The sequence below is a fragment of the Nilaparvata lugens genome, chromosome 2 (assembly GCF_014356525.2).
Source record: "Nilaparvata lugens isolate BPH chromosome 2, ASM1435652v1, whole genome shotgun sequence".
In the NCBI taxonomy this organism is placed as follows: domain Eukaryota; kingdom Metazoa; phylum Arthropoda; class Insecta; order Hemiptera; family Delphacidae; genus Nilaparvata; species Nilaparvata lugens.
Window position 1 is genome coordinate 48,134,631 of NC_052505.1, and position 20,859 is coordinate 48,155,489.

The 20,859-nt window shown below is 34.2% G+C and overlaps 1 protein-coding gene across 1 annotated transcript in view; it reads left to right on the forward strand.

The window, feature by feature from the left end:
* Positions 1 to 5,564: 5,564 nt before the first annotated feature.
* The window catches only part of LOC111058669 (N-sulphoglucosamine sulphohydrolase), a gene marked incomplete at its 3' end in the record, with an annotated part of 82,818 nt that continues 67,523 nt past the window's right edge, over positions 5,565 to 20,859 (forward strand). Inside the window, 4 exon segments of the mRNA XM_039421359.1 lie at positions 5,565 to 6,300; positions 11,854 to 11,983; positions 18,247 to 18,383; positions 19,119 to 19,269. Coding sequence (XP_039277293.1) covers positions 6,165 to 6,300; positions 11,854 to 11,983; positions 18,247 to 18,383; positions 19,119 to 19,269 — 554 coding nt within the window.

The window sequence follows — 20,859 nt, forward strand, 5'->3', positions numbered from 1 at the left end:
TCCCCAGATTCCTCCAAATCGTATGAGTTTCGATCAATTCATTCAATTACCTCACAGGAACAGGAACGCCTCCACCAGTGTCTTTTTTTATATAAAGAAAAAAAACACAAAAACTTGGAAATTTTGATAATAAAAATTTTGACTAACACAAGGTGTTTGAATTTTTGAAATAGGATGAAAATAGAAGAAGTAAGAATTGGAAAAGTAATTTAGTTTTTATTGACACAAAATTCTTATCAATTTTGAACAATATTTAAAAAGATACAAAAGGTTGAAAATCGGTAATACGGATGATTAAACAAACAAATCTTATTTTAAACAATTACGCCCTTTCTTATGAAACCGTTGGCTTATATTTAATTATCTAAAATGAAATTGATTTTATTTAAGAATTTAAATTTATTAAAAAAAATATGTTGAGGAAAACGTTCTATTATTGTTGTTATTATTATTATTAATATTATTATTATTATTTGAGATATTACTGTTTAAAAGGATGACAATGAATTTTGAAAGAAAATTAAAGAAAAAGAAACTTACAGAAAATATGGAACTGACTCTCCTGGGTAAACCTGGACTCGTGGTCGATACCGCAGTTGAACGAGAAGCGAGTGGTCTTTTTTTAGGAATAAAAATTTTGTCAGCGCAACTGCTGAGTTTGTATTAAGTTCTTAGCCAATGGCGTGGAAGCTTTGCTAAGACATTTTTATTGAATAGAACGTTTTCCTCTCTTGCTCTGCAGTTTAAGATGAAAATGAATTTGTTTAAATTATACTATATTTTATAACATTTAAAATAATTGAAAGTACTGTATTTTATTAAAAAAAAATTATAATTAAATTATTTTTGAGACACGGTTCTGTCACTATCGTGACAGGTCTCAAACTATAATGTTGATTCACTTCTTCTAATTGATCCTCATTCACCATCTCTGCTTCTTGTTCTCTTTCATTCATCTCATTCCTGATCTCTGCTTCTTGTTCTCTTTCATTCATCATCTCTACTTCTTGTTCTCTTCCATTCATCATCTCTGCTTCTTGTTCTCTTTCATTCATCATCTCTGCTTCTTGTACATTTTCTTGTTCTCTCTGATTTTCTAAATCATTTCTATTTTGTCTACATTTTACAAGCATTTCATTTTGGTCTTTTACAGTTTAATTTGAATAGAACATTTCTTCTTTTTCATTAAACAAAACATCTCTCGAGATAAAAATCTTTCTTTTTACTGGATCCCATAATCTATAACCATTTGGGGCATATCCTACAAAAATTGCCTCTTTGCTACGGCTGTCAAGTTTTTTAAGTGGACCTAATACTTTTGAATGTACTTTAGAAGCAAATTATGTTTAATTTACTCAAATCCGGTTTTCTATCATAACATTTTTCAGCAGGTGTTGTATCAATACTAACAGTTGGACTACGATTTATAAGATAGGCAGATGTTAATACAGCCTCTCCCCACATACTTTTGGGTAAATTTGAATAAAAAAAATCTGGTGTGGCGCACTCACACAACTTTCCTTGCCGTTATGAAAATTGATCACCTGACTCTAGTGTTCCCGCGCATCTCAAGTCTACTATTCAAAGATTTGAGCCAGCTGGTGACAGGGCAATAACACTGGAGACACACATGAGGTCTGCTAACTCTGCATAGTGAATGATATAATAGAATCAACAATAATTTGCAATTGAATAATCACATTTTCTCGAATTTAAAGCTTATTTTCAATTTTAGGTGGAAATGTTACTGAACATTAATTGTAGAGATTTTCATGCTCAATCTACTCCACTTGATTTTTTTTTTGTTTGAATTGTATCTGAAGCCTGATAATTGGAAATCTATCTGCATTGATGGGGCGGAGCTCCTGAAATTTTTACAGATATGGGACTTGTGGCAGTTGATAGAGCTTATCGATGACTATTTTAGGTATGAATTTGATCAAAATCGTTGGAGCCGTTTCCGAGAAAATCACGAAAAACCCTGTTTTTGAGAACATTTTCGCCATTTTAGCCGCCATCTTGAATTGCATTTGATCGAAATTGTTCGTGTCGGATCCTTATAGTGAAAGGACCTTAAGTTCCAAATTTCAAGTCATTCCGTTAATTGGGAGATGAGATATCGTGTACACATACAAACACACACACACACACACATACAGACCAATACCCAAAAAACAGTTTTTTTGGACTCAGGGGACCTTGAAACGTATAGAAATTTAGAAATTGGGGTACCTTAATTTTTTTTGGAAAGCAATACTTTCCTTACCTATGGTAATAAGGCAAGGAAAGTAATTACGATAATACTCTTGCTTTTTACTTTCCTTGCCCTACTACCATAGGTAAGGAAAGTATTGCTTTCCAAAAAAAATTAAGGTACCCCGATTTCAAGTTTTCTATACGTTTCAAGGTCCCCTGAGTCCAAAAACATGATTTTTGGGTATTGGTCTGTGTGTGTGTATGTGTGTGTGTGTGTGTGTGTGTGTGTGTGTGTGTGTGTGTGTGTGTATGTGTGTATGTCTGTGAACACGATAACTCCATTCCTAATTAACCGATCGACTTGAAATTTTAAACTTAATGTCCTTATACCATGAGGACCCGACAATAAGAAATTCAATAAAATTCAATTCAAGATGGCGGAAAAAATGGCGGATAATTACTAAAAAACCATGTTTTTCACGTTTTTCTCGGAAATGGCTCTAACGATTTTCTTCAAATTTATACCATGGATAGCTATTTATAAGCCCTATCAACTGGCATAAGTATAATTCCAGGGAAAATTCCAGGAGCTCTGTAATATTCTTGAGAAAAATGGCGGATAATGACTAAAAAAACATGTTTTTCACGGTTTTCTCGAAAACGGCTCCAACGATTTTCTTCAAATTTATACCATGGATAGCTATTCATAAGCCCTATCAACTGGCATTAGTCTCATTTCTGTGGAAATTTCAGGAGCTCCGTAATATTGTTGAGAAAAATGGCGGATAATGACTAAAAAGCCATGTTTTTCACGGTTTTCTCAAAAACGGCTCTAACGATTTTCTTCAAATTTATACCATGGATAGCTATTTATAAGTCCTATCAACCGACATGAGTCTCAATCCTGAGAAAATTGCAGGAGCTCCGTAATATTATGAGGCTTATAGTTCAATGAGCAAGGAAAGTTGTGTGAGTGGACAACACCAGATTTTTCCATTAATGTTCTGATCATTCGTTCAGCAGTTCTATTTAGTTGGGGTGAATAGGGTATAGTATAATCTAGCACAATTCCCCGCGATTTACACCAATTTTTCAAGCAATTAGATACATATTCCCCACCATTATCACACCTGATTTTAGCAACTTTGAGATTGAAATGAGCTTCAGCTTCATATACATATTCTTTCAAATAAGTAGCAGTTTCATTCTTAGATCTTAACAAATAGACTTTACAAAAATGACTGAAATCATCAACACATGTCAAAAAATAATTTTTACCATCATGAGTTTGTGGATCAATAGGACCACATAAATGATAAATCTGAATGAATTACTTGAAAAAAATTTGATGCTCTATTTGTTATGGAATTGAAAGGTTTTCTTACTTGTTTGGCTTTTGGACAAATATTACAAAATTCCTCTTCACAAATATTTAATACATTTGATGGAACTCCTACTGAAATTTTGTATAATTTTTCAAGATTCTTGAAACTAATATGACCTAATTTCCTATGCCAATTCATTGCTTCTGAATGATTTGAGAAACTGGATTCAGAATCTTTGTCAATCTTCTTAGAAATATTATGATTCACTATAGCCCTATTCCTACTTTGTGGCTACAGCCAAAAGTGTGTAAGGCGGAGTGAGTGAGACAGGCCTACCGTGTGGGATTCCCTTCTCTCTCGTACTCATACATTTAAGCAGGTTGTTGCAGCTCTTGAGTACGATTTTTCATTTTTAAAGTTGAAAAACGGATTTGAATGAGTATTAGGGCTATCAGTATTAGATCACAACCTTTTCTCTTAAATATTGTGATGTATTTGTCGTAAAATGCGTAGAATTGAATAAAAATACGACCGAGAAATGGTGATGTATTGTGTTGCATTAGGATGCAAGAATGAGCATGTTAAAGGAAATGACATACCATTTCACATGTACCGTAAGTCAAACATTTTTAGTCTATTAATTAATTTGAAGAAACCTTTTTGTTTTACATTCATTTCCAATACTTTTTTCTATATTGATCAGTTTATTTGACCAAAAATAAAACAACAAATTTGGTTATATTCCTAGTATACGGTGATAGTTTCAATGCTAATTGAAAATTTAGGCCTACTTTATAGCATCTAAAATAACATAGTTGAAGAACAAATTAATCCTTATTCAAAAAAGAATAAATACAAATGATTAATAATTCTGTGTTATCATCATGAGATGACATAATTTATTTTAGCTACCTACTTTTATTTTGAAAAAATATATCTATATTGCAGCTGAATTGTGATTAATTTTTGAAACCTTTCCATTTCAAATAAATAATAATCGTTCAATTCACAATATTATAATAATTATTTAGCATATTTTACTGTTTGCTTATCATATGGTCATAATTATAATACAATTAATATAAATGTTTCTTCATAGATTTCTTTGCATCATTTCTGAAACTCCCACACTTAGGCTACATGATTTGAAATGTTATCAGAATGCCTAGTATATTGCTATCATTACATATTCAATAATTCTGTGTTATTGCATCATCATGAGTCCACATAATTCATTCTATTTACCTACTTTTATTGTAAAAAATATGAGATTGTATCAGCTGAATTGTAATTAATTTTTGAAACCTTCTGATTTCAAACTGTTCATTTTACTCTGGTAAATTATGTAGCATATTTTACTGTTTGCTTATCATAGTCATATAATATAATAAAATATTTCTTCGTTATTTGCTTCATTTCTGAAACTCCCATACTCACATGATTTGAAATTACACCAATGCACACCTACATAATTCTACATTCATAGCCTGCTGTAAGTAGGCCTATATTATTATAAATTAAGATATTTCCTTAAACAATAAATCATAAATCTTTCCTTTAACAATAACAATAAATCATATAATCAAAAAAAAAAAACAATAGTATATCCTATCAAAATAAACATAAGACTGTGTTTCATAGTTTCAATTAAACACAGCCCTCCTTTGGACTGTGTACGAACAAAACTCAGGATTGGAATAATAAGGACTATGAGCCTGTTTTTTCATTCCCTATCATTTCATGACAGTTTATAGGCCTATTTGTCCTTGTTAAATAAATAAATGGTACGCTTCTCTGAAATCTGGCGCAATGTTATTCCCTTGCTTGTGAAAAGTTGACAATACTAAAACTACTGCAGTCACAAATGAAAAAAATCTTTCCTTTATTCATATTCAACCTATTTCATTATTTTTGCTCTCAAAAAGTTAACAATGAACTGCTTAATAAAGAAAAAATAACGCTTCCATGGAATAAGACATACAATATAGAAATAAAATAAAAATTGAAACTGTGCAATGCATTTTTCCATAAGAGCCAATGTGTTACAAAATGACGAATCCCACAGCAATGCGGGTTGCCTATCTTTACCAGCTGCCTCACTTTTTTTGTGTTGCTAGTCCATTCCAGTTAGTATAAAGTTCACTGACCTGTCTAAGTACCTATTCTGTGGTCTAAAACATAAACATTAAACATAACCTTAATTTTTTAACATGAAAACAAACGGACAAGTTTGATCCATTTGTAATGAGGTGTTGTTATAACTTTTGAAAACCAAATTGTTTGTCACAATTCATATTTTCAGGCTGCAATAAACTCAGATCAACTAGGTACTCACATATGGTTACGTTACTGGTACTTATGAAGTGGGTTAGTGGCACAATAATAATATTAATAATTTCTGTAGTCTACGTAGCCTACTATAATTTATGTTCATTTGATTTTCGATAGCTGGTACCTATTTATTATTTCTTACCATGTTGTATAATGTATAAGTAGACTACATCTGAGTTGACAACAAATCGAGTTAATGTGTACCTTTAGTTTGAAATAAAATTGTTTTTATTTCATTTTCCAAGCCGGTTTCCATAGCCTATTCCATGAACTTTCAGAAAGGTTATTGACATTTCAATTGTAAAATTTATAATGTTTACCACATATTATTATTCAAAGTTTTATAAACTTTCTATATTTTTAGTTAGTCTCTTGTCATTCTTTGCTACCTCAATACAATCATTGATCGAATCTACAACACCTCTACGCAACACATTAGTAATTATAGGTAAGATAATCTTTATCTAGCCTAATAAGTCTTTAATTCAATCTAATTTAGGCCTAAGTTATATACTTATAGAATTTATATTTATGCTATTCAGATGAACAGTTATAATATAAAAGCGTTGACGTAGGCCTAAGCATTAATTTTGGTTGTGGTGCTATGCTTTGCTAACAAGTCTTTTATGCATTCACAGTGACATTTCTGGTCTAGGCCTAATCATACCAAATGCAAGGATCAGTGAAGATATAATAGAAGAGTATTAACTTATTGTAAAGTATTCAATAAATCGACAACCTGTAAAAGGTATGGGGAGTTGTTTAATTTGAAAAAGAAGACCATTTTATTTCGGCGTGGCAGAAGATTTTCTAGGAACAACATTGGGGTCTCCATGCATGAGTCATTGTGACGTATGTTTTTGAAAAAATCTAAATTCGACAATTATTCTCCTAAACTGCCGTGGGAAAACTTTATCATTGGTGAATTGAGCATCTCCTCATCAATGTATTTGTACCAATTTGTTCTGTAGAGCTAGAAATTTTCTTGTTCTCTAGTGAGAAAATTTCGTAAAAGTTGGGTGGTCCAAGAAAAATCAAAGAAATTGTTGAGGCCAAATTTAGAAGATCTTAATACAATATATTGTGAGGGGTCAATGGGTGTTATGTGTGGGGGGAGGGGAAGTTTGGTTGAACTTGGCTTCACTCAATAATTTTTCGTACTTGTTGAAGCCAGGGATAGTAAAACTTTTGAATTTAATTCAAGAGTAGATCTTTTCTTGCTTGACAATTATAAGCGATTGTTAGAGGGTGTACCAATCCCTCGATAAAGACCTTCATGACCACTCTACAGTCAAACATTCGTTAAATTTTGTTGATCTCAACAGTCAGGCTCATGCTAATACCGTTGAATGGGCCTGGCGAAAGGTGCGAGGGACAATACCAAGATTAATCTTGAAATAATCTTTGAAATCATTTATAAAAATATCGCTCTTACCAAATAATCTGTGATACCATATAGTGATAGCTTATAACCTCAACTATAATATTCATATACGTTATTCTTATCTGTGTCTCTTGCCCAACTGATCTATAGACTGTTACTAAATCGGCCTTTAACTTAGTTCCTATTATTCGATGCTGTAAATTTCCCATGCATTGCTTTTTGTTGATTGCTGAACCACATTTTGTTTATTTTATAGACTCTAATTATTAAGGAATTTTAAATAAAATTACCGAACTGGTAGATTAGAAACAATGACAAAGCAAGATAGAACACAGAAATCACAAGACGATAAAAAGGAAATGCCTGTGCCTAGTAAAGGTGTAGCTGAACAAAATCAATATTTGTGTAATGTTTGTGAAGAAGTGGTCCACGATGACGACAAAGCAGTAGCATGCTGCTGTGATGAAAATAAGTGGTATTACACAAAATGTGTTAGGATAACGGATGAGAAATACGACCGGATGAAGGAGGGGGCGGGTGATGATCAGGCATGGCTGTGTGATCTCCACATCTCCACATTGCTGAATAATACTGACAACTCTGAAACAAATCAACATAAGAAATGCAATACCAGTACGCGCTGTAACCATACAGCTAGAAGTAGTAATAGTAAAGCCACACAAACTAAACGCTATGACCTGATAATTAAAATCCTGCTAGATGACATAAATGAACGACGGCGGAGCAGTGCGACGGTGGGGATGACCCTAGCCCACCAGATCGAGTTGAGGTAAGACCAAAGAGGACTACTCAAACTACAAAACCCCAGCCAGACAGACAACTCTGATTACCCATTGGTAATCGGTGACTCACTGCTAAAGGATGTAAATGACTTGTTATTGGAAGGAGATATAACACATAAGGCGGATATAAAAATAATTCATGGTGGTAAAATTCAGGATGTCAGCAGATTCATAAAAAACCAAAATCACCTACCAAAGAATGTAGTATTGAACATAGGCTCAAATAACATACCCAATGCAAGGACCCTAAATCATGTCATGCGGCCACTGTGGCTGACAATAGAGGTCAATCAAAAGATTCACCCTGAGACAAAGTGGCATATCTGTTCTATTCCCTACAGAGAAGACTGCAACGATCGATTCACCGATGAATCAAATAAGGCGCTGCAGTTCATGTGCCAACAACTACATGTAACATTCATAGATAATACACAGCAACTAAATAAGACACAACTCAAATGGGATGGAATTCATCTGAATGGACAAGGATCTAGAATTTTGGTTGAAAACATCAGAAAAACACTAACACCTGAAAATAGTCAAACCCACCCAAACGATTGCATAGCCTCATCACGCTTCAAAAAATAGTCAATAACCAGAAAACACCAAGTTTCCCCCATGATATAAAAACCAATGAGGGATTACCCTACAAACAAAAACCACTCCATAGAAAAGTGCACAATAATAGTAAACAGGAGTCAAATTCACTTAAAATATATCACATAAACATCCAAAGAGGACTACTTGGAAAAGTAGATAGATTGCTGATAGAGCTACATCAACACACTCCGGATATCCTTATTATAACGGAACGTGGCCTAAGAGAGGAGGAACTCATAACTACGCACATTCCGGGATACACACTTACAACTTATTTCTGCCAGACTTAACTCTTATGGGGTGGAGTGGTGATTTATAGAAATGATTTATATCAGTTGAAGAGATCAAACCTCAAGAAACATATCACCCGGTGGAACAAAAGTCGAAATAGCTCGAATAAAAATCCAACTGAGAAAGCGAAAACTAATATTAATTGGAACATACAGATCTCCACAGCCCGGAGAAGTAAACGAATACCTCACCCACCTGGGACGTTTACTCCAAGACTACTCGGCTAAACAAAACAAAATAGTAATTCTTGGCGACACAAACATAGATACATTAAAGTCCGAAAATGCAAGCTTCATTGACCTTAAGAATACTTTAATTCAACACGGCTGTGACATATTTGACCTTCCAGCAACCAGAATAACTGAAACGTCAGCTACAAGTATAGATGGTTGCTACCATAATATACCAGCAAGCGAAATAGCAGCTTCCGTACATGATAACCACATCTCTGACCACCTATCAATACGCTGTATTATAAGATTGAGAAAGCTCAACCATATGATTAAGTATAAGTTCAACAGAAACTACTCACTCCACAACTTGAAAAAACTGAAACTCAGATTGAGCCACATAGATTGGGGACACACAAACTACCATAGGACTATTGAAGCTAAGTATGATGACTTTGTTAGAATACTGCGACAGAACATAGATGATGTCATGCCAAGAGAACCAAAGAAAATGACATCAACTAAAAATCACGTTTTTTGGGATGAAGGAACCATAGACCTCAAAAACAGATTAAGCCAGGCCTATGAAAGACTACTGCTGACACGCTCACAAACTGATAAACTCACCTATGAGACAACAAAGAAGAGATATGAAGCTGAAGTAAACAACAAGAAGAAGGGATCAATTGTAGCAAAAATTCAGCAGACCAACGAAAAAAGGAAAGAACTGTGGAAAATCATAAATGAAGAAAGATGTAAAAAATACTCAACTACTAAGGACAATGTGCATCTCAAGCACAACGGTCGCACTATCATAGACCCGTACCATGTTTGTAACATCCTGAATTGTGCATTTATTGAGCAGCCGATAGAGTCATAGAGTCAGTGGGGGACACAACTGATGACTGTTTGGGGCTAGAAAATACAACAGTAGTACTCAGCGAATTTCGAGCCATCACAAGTGCTGAACTGAGCAGAATAATTAAGAAGCTAAAGGCCAATAACTCTTCAGGACATGATGAAATCACTGGAAAAATTATAAAATATTGTGAGGAAGAACTAAAACAGCCATTTATAGACATAATTAACACATCTTTTGAACAGGCAGCATTTCCAAAAAGCCTAAAAATATCTAGAATCTTTCCTAAGTTTAAAAAGGTGACAAGACTGACCCTAAAAATTATAGACCTATTGCTAAGATCCCAACAACATCAAAAATTATAGAACGGGCAGTCTACGATCAGTTGATTGAATACCTTGAAACTAACAATTTGGTATCGGTACAACAGCAAGGCTTTAGAAGAGGGCGTAGCACATCAACGGCTATTGCAGAGTTGTGCAATAGTATAAACAGGCTATGGGAAGAAAAACAATTAGTGTCTGGCCTATTTATTGATTTACAAAAAGCATTTGACACACTGAGCTGGGAGACCCGAAAACTAAAATTGAAAAAACTGAAAATAAAGGGAAAGGCGCTGGCAATGGTGGCTGGAGGACCGGAAGCAATATGGAACACCATCAACAAACAAACATAGGCTACTACAGTACAAATGCTCTCTCCGCGCGAACCGTAAACAGAGGCGTGCCGCCGCAACGATCAATACTGGCACCACTACTTTTTCTAGTGTATGTTAACGATCTACCCAGTGAAATTGAAAGGGGGGCAGTGATATTATTCGCAGATAAAACTACAATATTAGTACCACACAAAAAACAGGATCCTAATCACAGTCCAAAAGATGCAACTCTGGAAAAAGCATATCTGCAGAGAAAGTTCGGGAGAAAATACTATGCTACTTTGAGTTATCAATTGCATGCGTCATTGCATGTAATCAATAATCACTCAACGACTGATTTATGATTAATAATTCTAGTTTGATTATTACGGTAATATTGGTGAATGAATGAGGGTCCCTTTCCTTTTATATTATCCTTGAAATGCAAAATTTCAAAAAAAACTTTGTATATTTACGTCGACGCGCAATTAAAAAAAGAGCATACCTGTCAAATTTTATGAAAATATATTGCGCGTTTCCCCGTTAATGCGGGACAATAAATATGAACATATAAACATGAATACATAAAGAGAAATGCAAAACCGTCGACTTGAATCTTAGACCTATCTTCGCTCAGTCAATAAACGGCCTTGCAGTGTCTAGCTAACAGGACATCACCCAGCTGAAAAAATGGTAATTTAGTTTGCGCAGTCATTGTACATGAGCCACCCAACTCAATGTTTGATCGAATATTATTCCCAAATATTCATAGTGTTGTCATAATTCAATGAATGTACAGTGACCGCTACCGGATATTGAGTTGCCACATTAATGCATTATCAGGTCCCTGGGTCCTGGACTGTTCCGTAGAAAAACTGGTAGACACTGTTTTTCCAATATTAACTCACAAAATGTTGTTGTTGAACCAGTTCTTCAACTCAACAAAGTCAGTAGATGCTTGATTTAAAGGTTGATGTAATAAAAACAGGCTAGACTACTGTATGAAAATGATATTCATTTTACTTGGGTGTGAGTAATGTAAAATCTATATTTAAATATCAAATCGGAATAGCACTGATTTAATCATCTCACACAATAATATTTCCAACTGAAGTGTTGGTATAGGTGATTTTTCCAAATACCGATAGAAGAACTTTGATTCATCGTTGTTTCTTGATAATTTATCCGATTCAAACCATAAATTCGTCCAATTCTGCTGTACTGTTGAAAATTGTAATAGATTTCTATTTGTTGCAGCTGACGATGCTGGGTTTGAGCTCGGAGTGTACAGGAATAAAATTTGTCAAACTCCAAACATAGATGCTCTCTCGAAAAAGAGTTTGATCTTCAATAACGCATACACTGCTGTCAGTAGTTGTTCACCAAGGTAAAATCAATATCCAAAGCAATGATTTCATACATTACTTAATCAGAAACACTAACTTATTATTGGTTTCATCACTTTAAATTTTGAAACTTTCAATCTACAGTTCTCATATGACTATGGTCCGAAATATTTTCATTTAAATCAAAATATCATTCACAATTCAAACAATTGAGGGTCTTGCCAAACACGTAGCTTTTTCGGTTTGAGCCCAGTTACAGAAATGATAGTTACAAAAGTAAAATAAACTTTGACAAAATAATATAACACTAAAAAGATTTCAAGTATAAGATGAGAGGAAACTAATTAATACAAAGTACAAAAAGAAATTACAAAAATAAAAGATCAAATTTCAGGAATTAATGGAAAAGGCAAAACAAAAATATATTAGAAAGGAAATAAAAAAAATAAAACATTGTTTTACACTTGATTAATGAATTTTTATTGGTGAGGCAGGCAGCCTATAAGAGAAGATTTAAAAACTTCAGCTATAAAAAATTCTAATAATGTAAGCATATGCTAAACTTGTATCAACTAAATAGCCTTTCATAATAATTCTTCTGTATTTTTTTGTATTTTAAATCAGTTTTTCTAATACATTTTCCTTCAGTTGACGTTTTTCTATTGACTTGGCTTTGTATAATTCTTTCTTTACTCATCTTTTATTTTCCTGTCTGGCCTTCCTTGGTGAAGCTCTTGCCTTTCAAGCCCTGGTCCCTCAACTACATGTTGGGGTTCAAGAGCTTATTTTCCTTTCGCATCCATTTTCCAACATGCCAGGCTATCAACTACATGTAGTGATCGAACCTTTTGTGTTCGAACAGCTCTAAGTATGTCCTATTACACACTCCAGAGCGGACAGGCAAAATAACATCAGCCATAGGACACAGATCTGTTTTATACCCTTTTGTGTTCTTATAAACACTTGGCGGTGGGGATGGTATTGGTTAGAAGATTAGTAATGATTGCATGAATGAACAAAGTACTTCCAGAAAAGTTGTACACTGTCTTAGTTCGGTTGGCGACCAGACTAGCTTTGCTCTCCTGGTCAATATTTGAGCACACACAAACACAAGAAGAAGTAGAGAAATGAGTTTCAGAAACAGCGCTTTCAGAGCTACACAAGGAAACTAGGGCCTATAATTCGAATCTGCCAGATTAATGTCGAATGTATTAGCAGAGGAAAATGTGACTATCTGTCTCGGCTTCTGGCTGAGAACAAAGTTTATGTGCTGTTAGTGCAAGAGACGTATACAGCTGACGAAGAGAAACTGTTCCAGAGATGACGAATTCTCGTAGTTACAGTAATTGGTGCTACTTATCACTATGCTTATGGTGATAAACTGAAAATTATGGAGTAGCCACCTACATAAGGAATAAAATCTAAAATGGTTTTTGTATTGAGGTGAACATTGACAGTGGGATCCATCAGATGATTGTAAAAATTGGAGACATGAGTATTACAAATGTGTATAAGCCTCCAGGGCTCTCCTGGTCCCCTCATGTTCTCAGGAAGAATGTTCACCCAAGTCACCATGAGACTTGGAGGTATTGAGCTAATGATCCAAATGGAATAGCACTGGTTGAATGGGCAGAGGATAATGACATAGAGCTTATTTTTGATGCTAAGGACAGAGCAAGTTTCCACTCTGCTGATTAGAATAGAGAGTCCATCCTGATCTTTGCTTTGCTTCGGTGGACAGTAGTGGCCAACATTTCCCTATTAGACGAAGGGTCCTTTCTGACTTCCCACACAGCCAACACAGACCAATTATTTTTGAAACTGGATTACAAATACCACTTATCCAATCAACTCAACGGCCAAGGTGGAATTTCAAGCAGGCTAACTTGAATGGGCTCTTCACAATTGGATAAATGTATCCGTTGGATTCTCCCAACCCTTGAGAATTACAAGAGGTTTGAAGGTCTTGTTGTCGCAATTTCAAAGAAACATTTACCAAGAGGTTCCAGGAAGGAATATATTCCAGGCTGGAGAAGAGAAAGTGACCATCTATACAAGCATTTTCAGAAAAAAAATGACCAACGGATTGTAAGAGAGCTCCTTAACAGCTTGGGTGAAGCACGTGGAAAGAAATGGCCCCAGACAATGGAGGAGATGGACTTCAGACATCCTAGCCGCCGGGCTTGGAGTCTTGTCAGGAAACTGGGCAGTGCAAGAATTACTATGCACCAGAGCTCCCCTATCCATCCAGATCAGGTGGTAGAACAAATAGTCAGAACATCTAAGGCTTCTGGCTGTTTGGATCATGCAGCAGAGGTAAGGAATGGACTGAAAGAGCTTAAAGATATGGCTGTGGAGGACTTACACCTGTCCAGTGATTTCTCAGTGGAGGAGGTTGATGCTGCTCTTTGTAATACCAAGTGTGGAAAGGAATCTGGCGTTGATGGAATTCATCCAGAGTTTCTGGTGCATGCTGGAGGTAAGGTTAGGCTGTGGTTGTCACGCTTTTGTACAAAAATAGCTGAGAGACTGAAAACTAAGAATAATATTCTACAAAAACTCTGTGGAACAAAAAGGGGTGCATCAGCAACAACTGGCCTACGACTAGTATACCAACAGCTGAATACTGTGTGGATGAATAGTGCCCATGTGAATAGAGTCAACACTCAGCTGAATAATTTCATGCGACTTATTTCTGGGACCATTAGAACCACCTCCACATATTGGTTGCCAGTTCTCAGCAACATTGCTCCACCAGGGCTGCGAAGATCTTTTGATCTTGTTATTGAGTATAATAAGATAAAAAATCTGGTGTGGCGCACTCACACAACTTTCCTTGCAGTTATGAAAGTTGATCACCTGACGCTAGTGTTCCCGCGCATCTCAAGTCTACTATTCAAAGATCTAAGCCAGCTGGTGACAGGACAATAACGCTGCAGACACTCAAAGTCTGCTATCTCTTCATAGTGAATGATTTAATAGAATCAACAGTTGCCAACAGTTTGCAATTTAATAATCTTATTTTATCGAACTTCGAGTTTATTTTCAATTTAAGGTGAAAATGTTACTGAACATTAATTGTAGAAATATTTATGCTCAATCTTTTCCACTTGAAATTTCTTGTTTAAATTGTATCTGAAGCCTGATAATTGGGAATCAGAAATCAAAGTTTGCATAGATGGGGTGGAGCTCTTGGAGTTTTTACAGATATGGGACTTGTAGCAGTTGATAGAGCTTATCAATGACTTTTTTAGGTATAAATTTGATCGAAATCGTTGAAGCCGTTTTCGAGGAAATCGCAAAAACCCTGTTTTTGACAACATTTTCACCATTTTAGCTGCCATCATGAATCGCATTTGATCGAAATTATTCGTGTCGGAACCTTATACTGTAAGGACCTTAAGTTCCAAATTTCAAGTCATTCCGTTAATTGGGAGATGAGATATCGTGTACACAGACGCACATACCACTCATATATACACATACACACACACACACAACACACACACACACACACACACACACACACACACACACCACACACACACACACACACACACACACACACACACACACACACACACACACACACACACACACACACACACACACACATACATACATACATACATACAGACCAATACCCAAAAACCACTTTTTTGGACTCAGGGAACCTTAAAACGTATAGAAATTTGGAAATTGGGGTACCTTAATTTTTTTCGGAAAGCAATACTTTCCTTACCTATGGGCAAGTAAAGTAAAAATGAAAAATAAAGTTTGACAAGTGAGTCAACTTCAATATCGATCCTACAACAACAAAAGGAGTGCCAAAGAAACACGATTGAATTGTTCTCTTGGTGAATAGTTCTCACCATATTTGCTTTTCAAATTTCAATTGTGTTAAAACAATTGAATAATCATCAATCATTGCTACATGATGAGTTAACAATGTTCAAGTTTCAAACTATAGGTTCCTTATGGGAAATAGAGCTACACATAAAAACGAGGGCCAATCCAAAACCAAGCGAATTTCAATCCATGGAGAATGAAAACAGAAAGTTCTAGTTGTTTAATTCAATTAAAAATATAATTATTTTAAAATCAATCAATTCAATTTAAATAATAAATTGGTTATTAATATAATGTAATTGATTATTTTCTATATTTTGATGAATTATTATATATTTAATGAAATTATTTATTTATAAAAAACTTAAATTGATAATTCAACTAGAATAGTTTATTTTTAATCTTCAATATTAAGTTTTATAAATTAATTTTTGATATTTATTATGTCAATATTACATAGATAATCTTCATTGAAGTTGAAAATTCTCATAAAAAATGCAAAGCTGAGATTTGAACTCCAACTGTCTGCGAAGGATCAAGCTCTTTGGCTCTGTGTCACAGAGACTGGATAATGAGAGGTGTATTCAACTCCACCTATAATCTGTCTAACCACATTCAGGTTCGCCAATATATTTTTAATTTGCCGCACTCTACTGCCATAAAGTGTGTTTTTACTTTGCCACACTCTACTGCCATAAAGCGTGTTTTTACTTTGCCGCACTCTACTGCCATAAAGCGTGTACTTTGCCGCACTCTACTGCCATAAAGCGTGTTTTTACTTTGCCGCACTCTACTGTCATAAAGCGTGTACTTTGCCGCACTCTACTGTCATAAAGTATGTTTTTACTTTGCCGCACTCTACTGCCATAAAGTGTGTTTTTACTTTGCCGCACTCTACTGCCATAAAGCGTGTTTTTACTTTGCCGCACTCTACTGTCATAAAGCGTGTACTTTGCCGCACTCTACTGTCATAAAGTATGTTTTTACTTTGCCGCACTCTACTGCCATAAAGCGTGTCAACTATTTTTTTCATGAGCTATTTATGACATTTTTCAATGCTACCAATTCAAATGTTTGTTTTTGTTTTAGCACTTATTCATAACTTACCGGAAAACCATGCTTTGCACTGGGGAAAATATTGTATTGTTGAATGCAATCTTCTTATGTCCAGGAAACATGAAAGAAGAGTTTGATCTCAAACACGCAGCCTTTTATTCATGAGTCGTGCTTGCTACCAATTATGCCATGGATTTACTTAGAAAAAGCTCTGTTTGGTTGGGCTTTTACTGTTGCGTGACCTTTGAAAAACGAATTGAATAAATTTGTTTCAATTTATTAAATATAAATAAATTTAACTGACCACAAACATGAAAAGAAGCCTATATCCATTCTCAAATGGATATATCCATTTTCATAAACAAATTGAATAAATTTGTTTCAATTTATTAAATATAAATAAATTTAACTGACCACAAACATGAAAAGAAGCCTATATCCATTCTCAAATGGATATATCCATTTTCATAAACAAATTGAATAAATTTGTTTCAATTTATTAAATAAATTTAATTGACCACAAAAATTAAAATAAGCCTATATCCATTCTCGATAAATTCAGAATCTTTATGTAAAATTGCAAATTTATCAGTTCATTACTTCATGTACGGTATACTATAAATCGTGTATTTCTTACCCTGTACATGTGTAAGCCAATTCTTCCTTCGATAATATTATAGATAGATAAAATATATAGATAGAAGAACAAAAATATAGAAGATAAAACCTTGAATAAGCTATTTTATCTATGATCACTCAAGGAAAGAATCCCAAGCTGGAAATTTGACAAATTGAAAAGTTAATGAACTAAAAACTTGACAAACTAGAAACTTGAAAAATTGAAAACCTGACGAATTGTTAACTTGGAAAACTTTAAATGACTAACTGAAATCTTGAAGAACTGAAAATAGGCCTGTGTTCATCCTCGGTAAATTAAGAATCTTTGGGAAATATAGATTAGAAATTCAAGTTAATCAGTTCTGTATTTCAGACGTGATGATGCATCATGTGTATTGTCTATGCCGTACTTGTATAAGCCAATAATTATTTTCTCTATAATATCATAGATTATTGAAATTTATTGTTGTCTTCATTGGCTCTAACGATAAGTAGACTGATTAAGAGAGATTTATTCTTAGAATAGTTCCAGTAAGTTCAACAGGTTATTTGTTAGCTTTGATTGTTCCAGTTTCGATAAATTTTCCATTAAATGAATGGAGATTATACAGGGATGGTAAATTTATCATTTAGTTTTAAAAAGAACGTCATATCAGAATATATTATGGATACTACATTAAGCTTCAATAACTCATATGTTATTTTAAAAATGATTAGTTTTTCCATGGAACTAATTTGAATAATGAATTGGCCTACGGTTGATGAACTGTTTGTTTTTCAGTCGCTCAGCTCTATTGACGGGACGTCCAAACCATGAGAATGGAATGTATGGTCTTCATAATGGCTACCATAACTTCAATTCACTCAATAAGGTTGACTCTTTGCCAAAGATCTTATCCAAACATGGCATCAGGACAGGTATTTTAGAATAATTATTATTCACAAAATTAACCACCTTAATAATCATCATAAAATTAAATTATACTTTGAGTTGAGAGTATTAATGCCTGGAACACCAGGCTTGTACACCAATGAGACACTAATGTTGTCCGTGTGTAAAGAAAGTTGGAACACTTGCGGGACACCAGTAAGACATCAATGGTGTCCCAGCCTGATGTCCCAATGTATTAAGGGTCTAAAAACTAAAACTAGAACCGATGGAGTTACTTGAAGATGATCTCCTTTCAATAGTGTATTATTTGGTTCTGAAACAATGTTCATAGTTAACTATTAGGCTACTTACATATTGTCAATAGAAAATCTTTTAATTGATGTTGATGATGCTTTTTATTCCGTCATTGAAAATGAGTAATTATTCACCCTTTTAACATTTTATTCTAATTTGAAAGTTGTAACATTTTGTATTCAAGCCTAATATTTACATTTTCAATTTTTCCCTCATGTCATTAGTTTCCAGAAAGGAGTAGTAGGCCTATCCAATCTCTTATAAATATAGAGCAAATCTCGAGTCGCAAGTTCCATTTCGAGAATGATAAATCCTTTAAAGGTTGGTGGTTAAGAAACTATCAATTCTACTTGATAAATCTTGAGGATCTAGTAATATTAAATTAGAAAGTGAAATTCATAGTGATTGGTTGTTGTTGACTGTTGGTCATAACAAATAAATTAACTTACTTCTTTTTCTGTTTACAGGAATCATTGGTAAAAAACATGTCGGTCCCAGTAAAAATTACAAGTTTGACTATGAACAAACAGAAGAGAATAATAGCATACTACAAGTAGGAAGAAATATAACAAAGATAAAACTCTTGGTGCGTGAATTCCTGACACAAAACAATTCCAAGTAAGTTTTAAAAGTTTATCTCGAATTATATTTTTTTTTTGAATGAAAAAGACTAAGAAATTGTCAAAAAACCACTGATTTATTGATAATTAGAAAGACCGGTTTCGGTTATTACACCATTGTCAATCTCTGATAAACTAAAACTAAATACAAGAGCAGCAGAATTTATACTAGTAGGCGAGTACTGCTATTGGTCGAGGGCATGAACGCCTGCCATTGGCCTAGCTAGACAGTCTCCTCCCTCTCAATGGTGTGACAAAATGGCGGCTCAAGCAACAGAATCGCCATGATAATAAAATTTACTTTTAGTACAAAATAAGAACCAAGAAAGCAAGTGTGAAAGATAATAAAACAAATATGTAAATGAAAAAACTATTGACTAATGTATGCTTACAATTTTATGATAAAACTAAATTCGTAGTGTTGTACTGGTTGAAATGAATCTGGTCATTTAAACTATACTGAGAATTTTCCTTAATTACTCTTGTTATTTCTAAAGCCTCTAGAATATTAAAAGATCGGCCTTTGTTATTAACATGCAGAAACTCAACATTCTCCTTAACTGTTAACTTGTGATTATTTGTTATCAAATGTTCTGCAAAGTTAGATTCCCCATTTTGTTTATTCCAATCTCTGATGTGTTCTTTAATTCTACTTTTGAAACTTCTACCAGTTTGACCCACATAACAAGCATTACAATCATCACATTTAAGTTTGTACACCCCGCTTTTATCCCAAATATCAATTTTGTCTTTACTCCAGCTAAATAGACTATTTAAAATCGGTTTTGTCTTGAAAGCAACGTGGAATCCATTCCTCTTCAATTCCCTACCTATTTTATCAGATACAAGGCCTAAATATGGGATTGTTATCCAAGTCTTCTCCTCACAGTTTGAGCCTACAAAGCTAGAATTGATTGAAATTTTTCTATTAATTTTACTCAATAATCTGTCCACCATACCCATTTGTGACAGCTATCTGTTTAATTTTAGTGATCTCAATATCAAAATCATGATGGCTCATAGGTATTGTTAGTGCTCTATAGACCATGCTATTGAAAGCAGCAAGTTTGTGAGAAATAGGATGACAAGAATGAAGAGGAATGATAACATCAGTATGGGTTGGTTTTCTGAAAATAGAAAACTTGTGAAAACCAGTGCTATGATCTATTCTTAAATCTAGAAAATTCAATACGAAATCCTGTTCTACCTCTACAGTGAATTTAATACTCTGATGTAATCTATTCAGATAGGAAAGAAAATTGTCTAGTTGTCTGTTACTTCCTTTCCATAAGCAAATAATATCATCAACATATCGAAACCAGTAAACAATTTTATCTTTGAAATGACTATTTTCAATGATTCTACTTTCTAACTTATCCATAAATAATTCAGCTAGGAGTGGTGAGAGGGGTGACCCCATTGCCAACCCCTCTCTTTGTTCAAAAAATCTATTGTTAAATTTGAAATAATTATGCTGAGTGCATAACTTCATCAATCCTATCAGTTCTTCTCTGAGTGTATGATCATTTATAGAGGCTTCCATTATTTCCTCAGCTCTTTCAAGACTTTCTCCCACCGGAATGTTAGT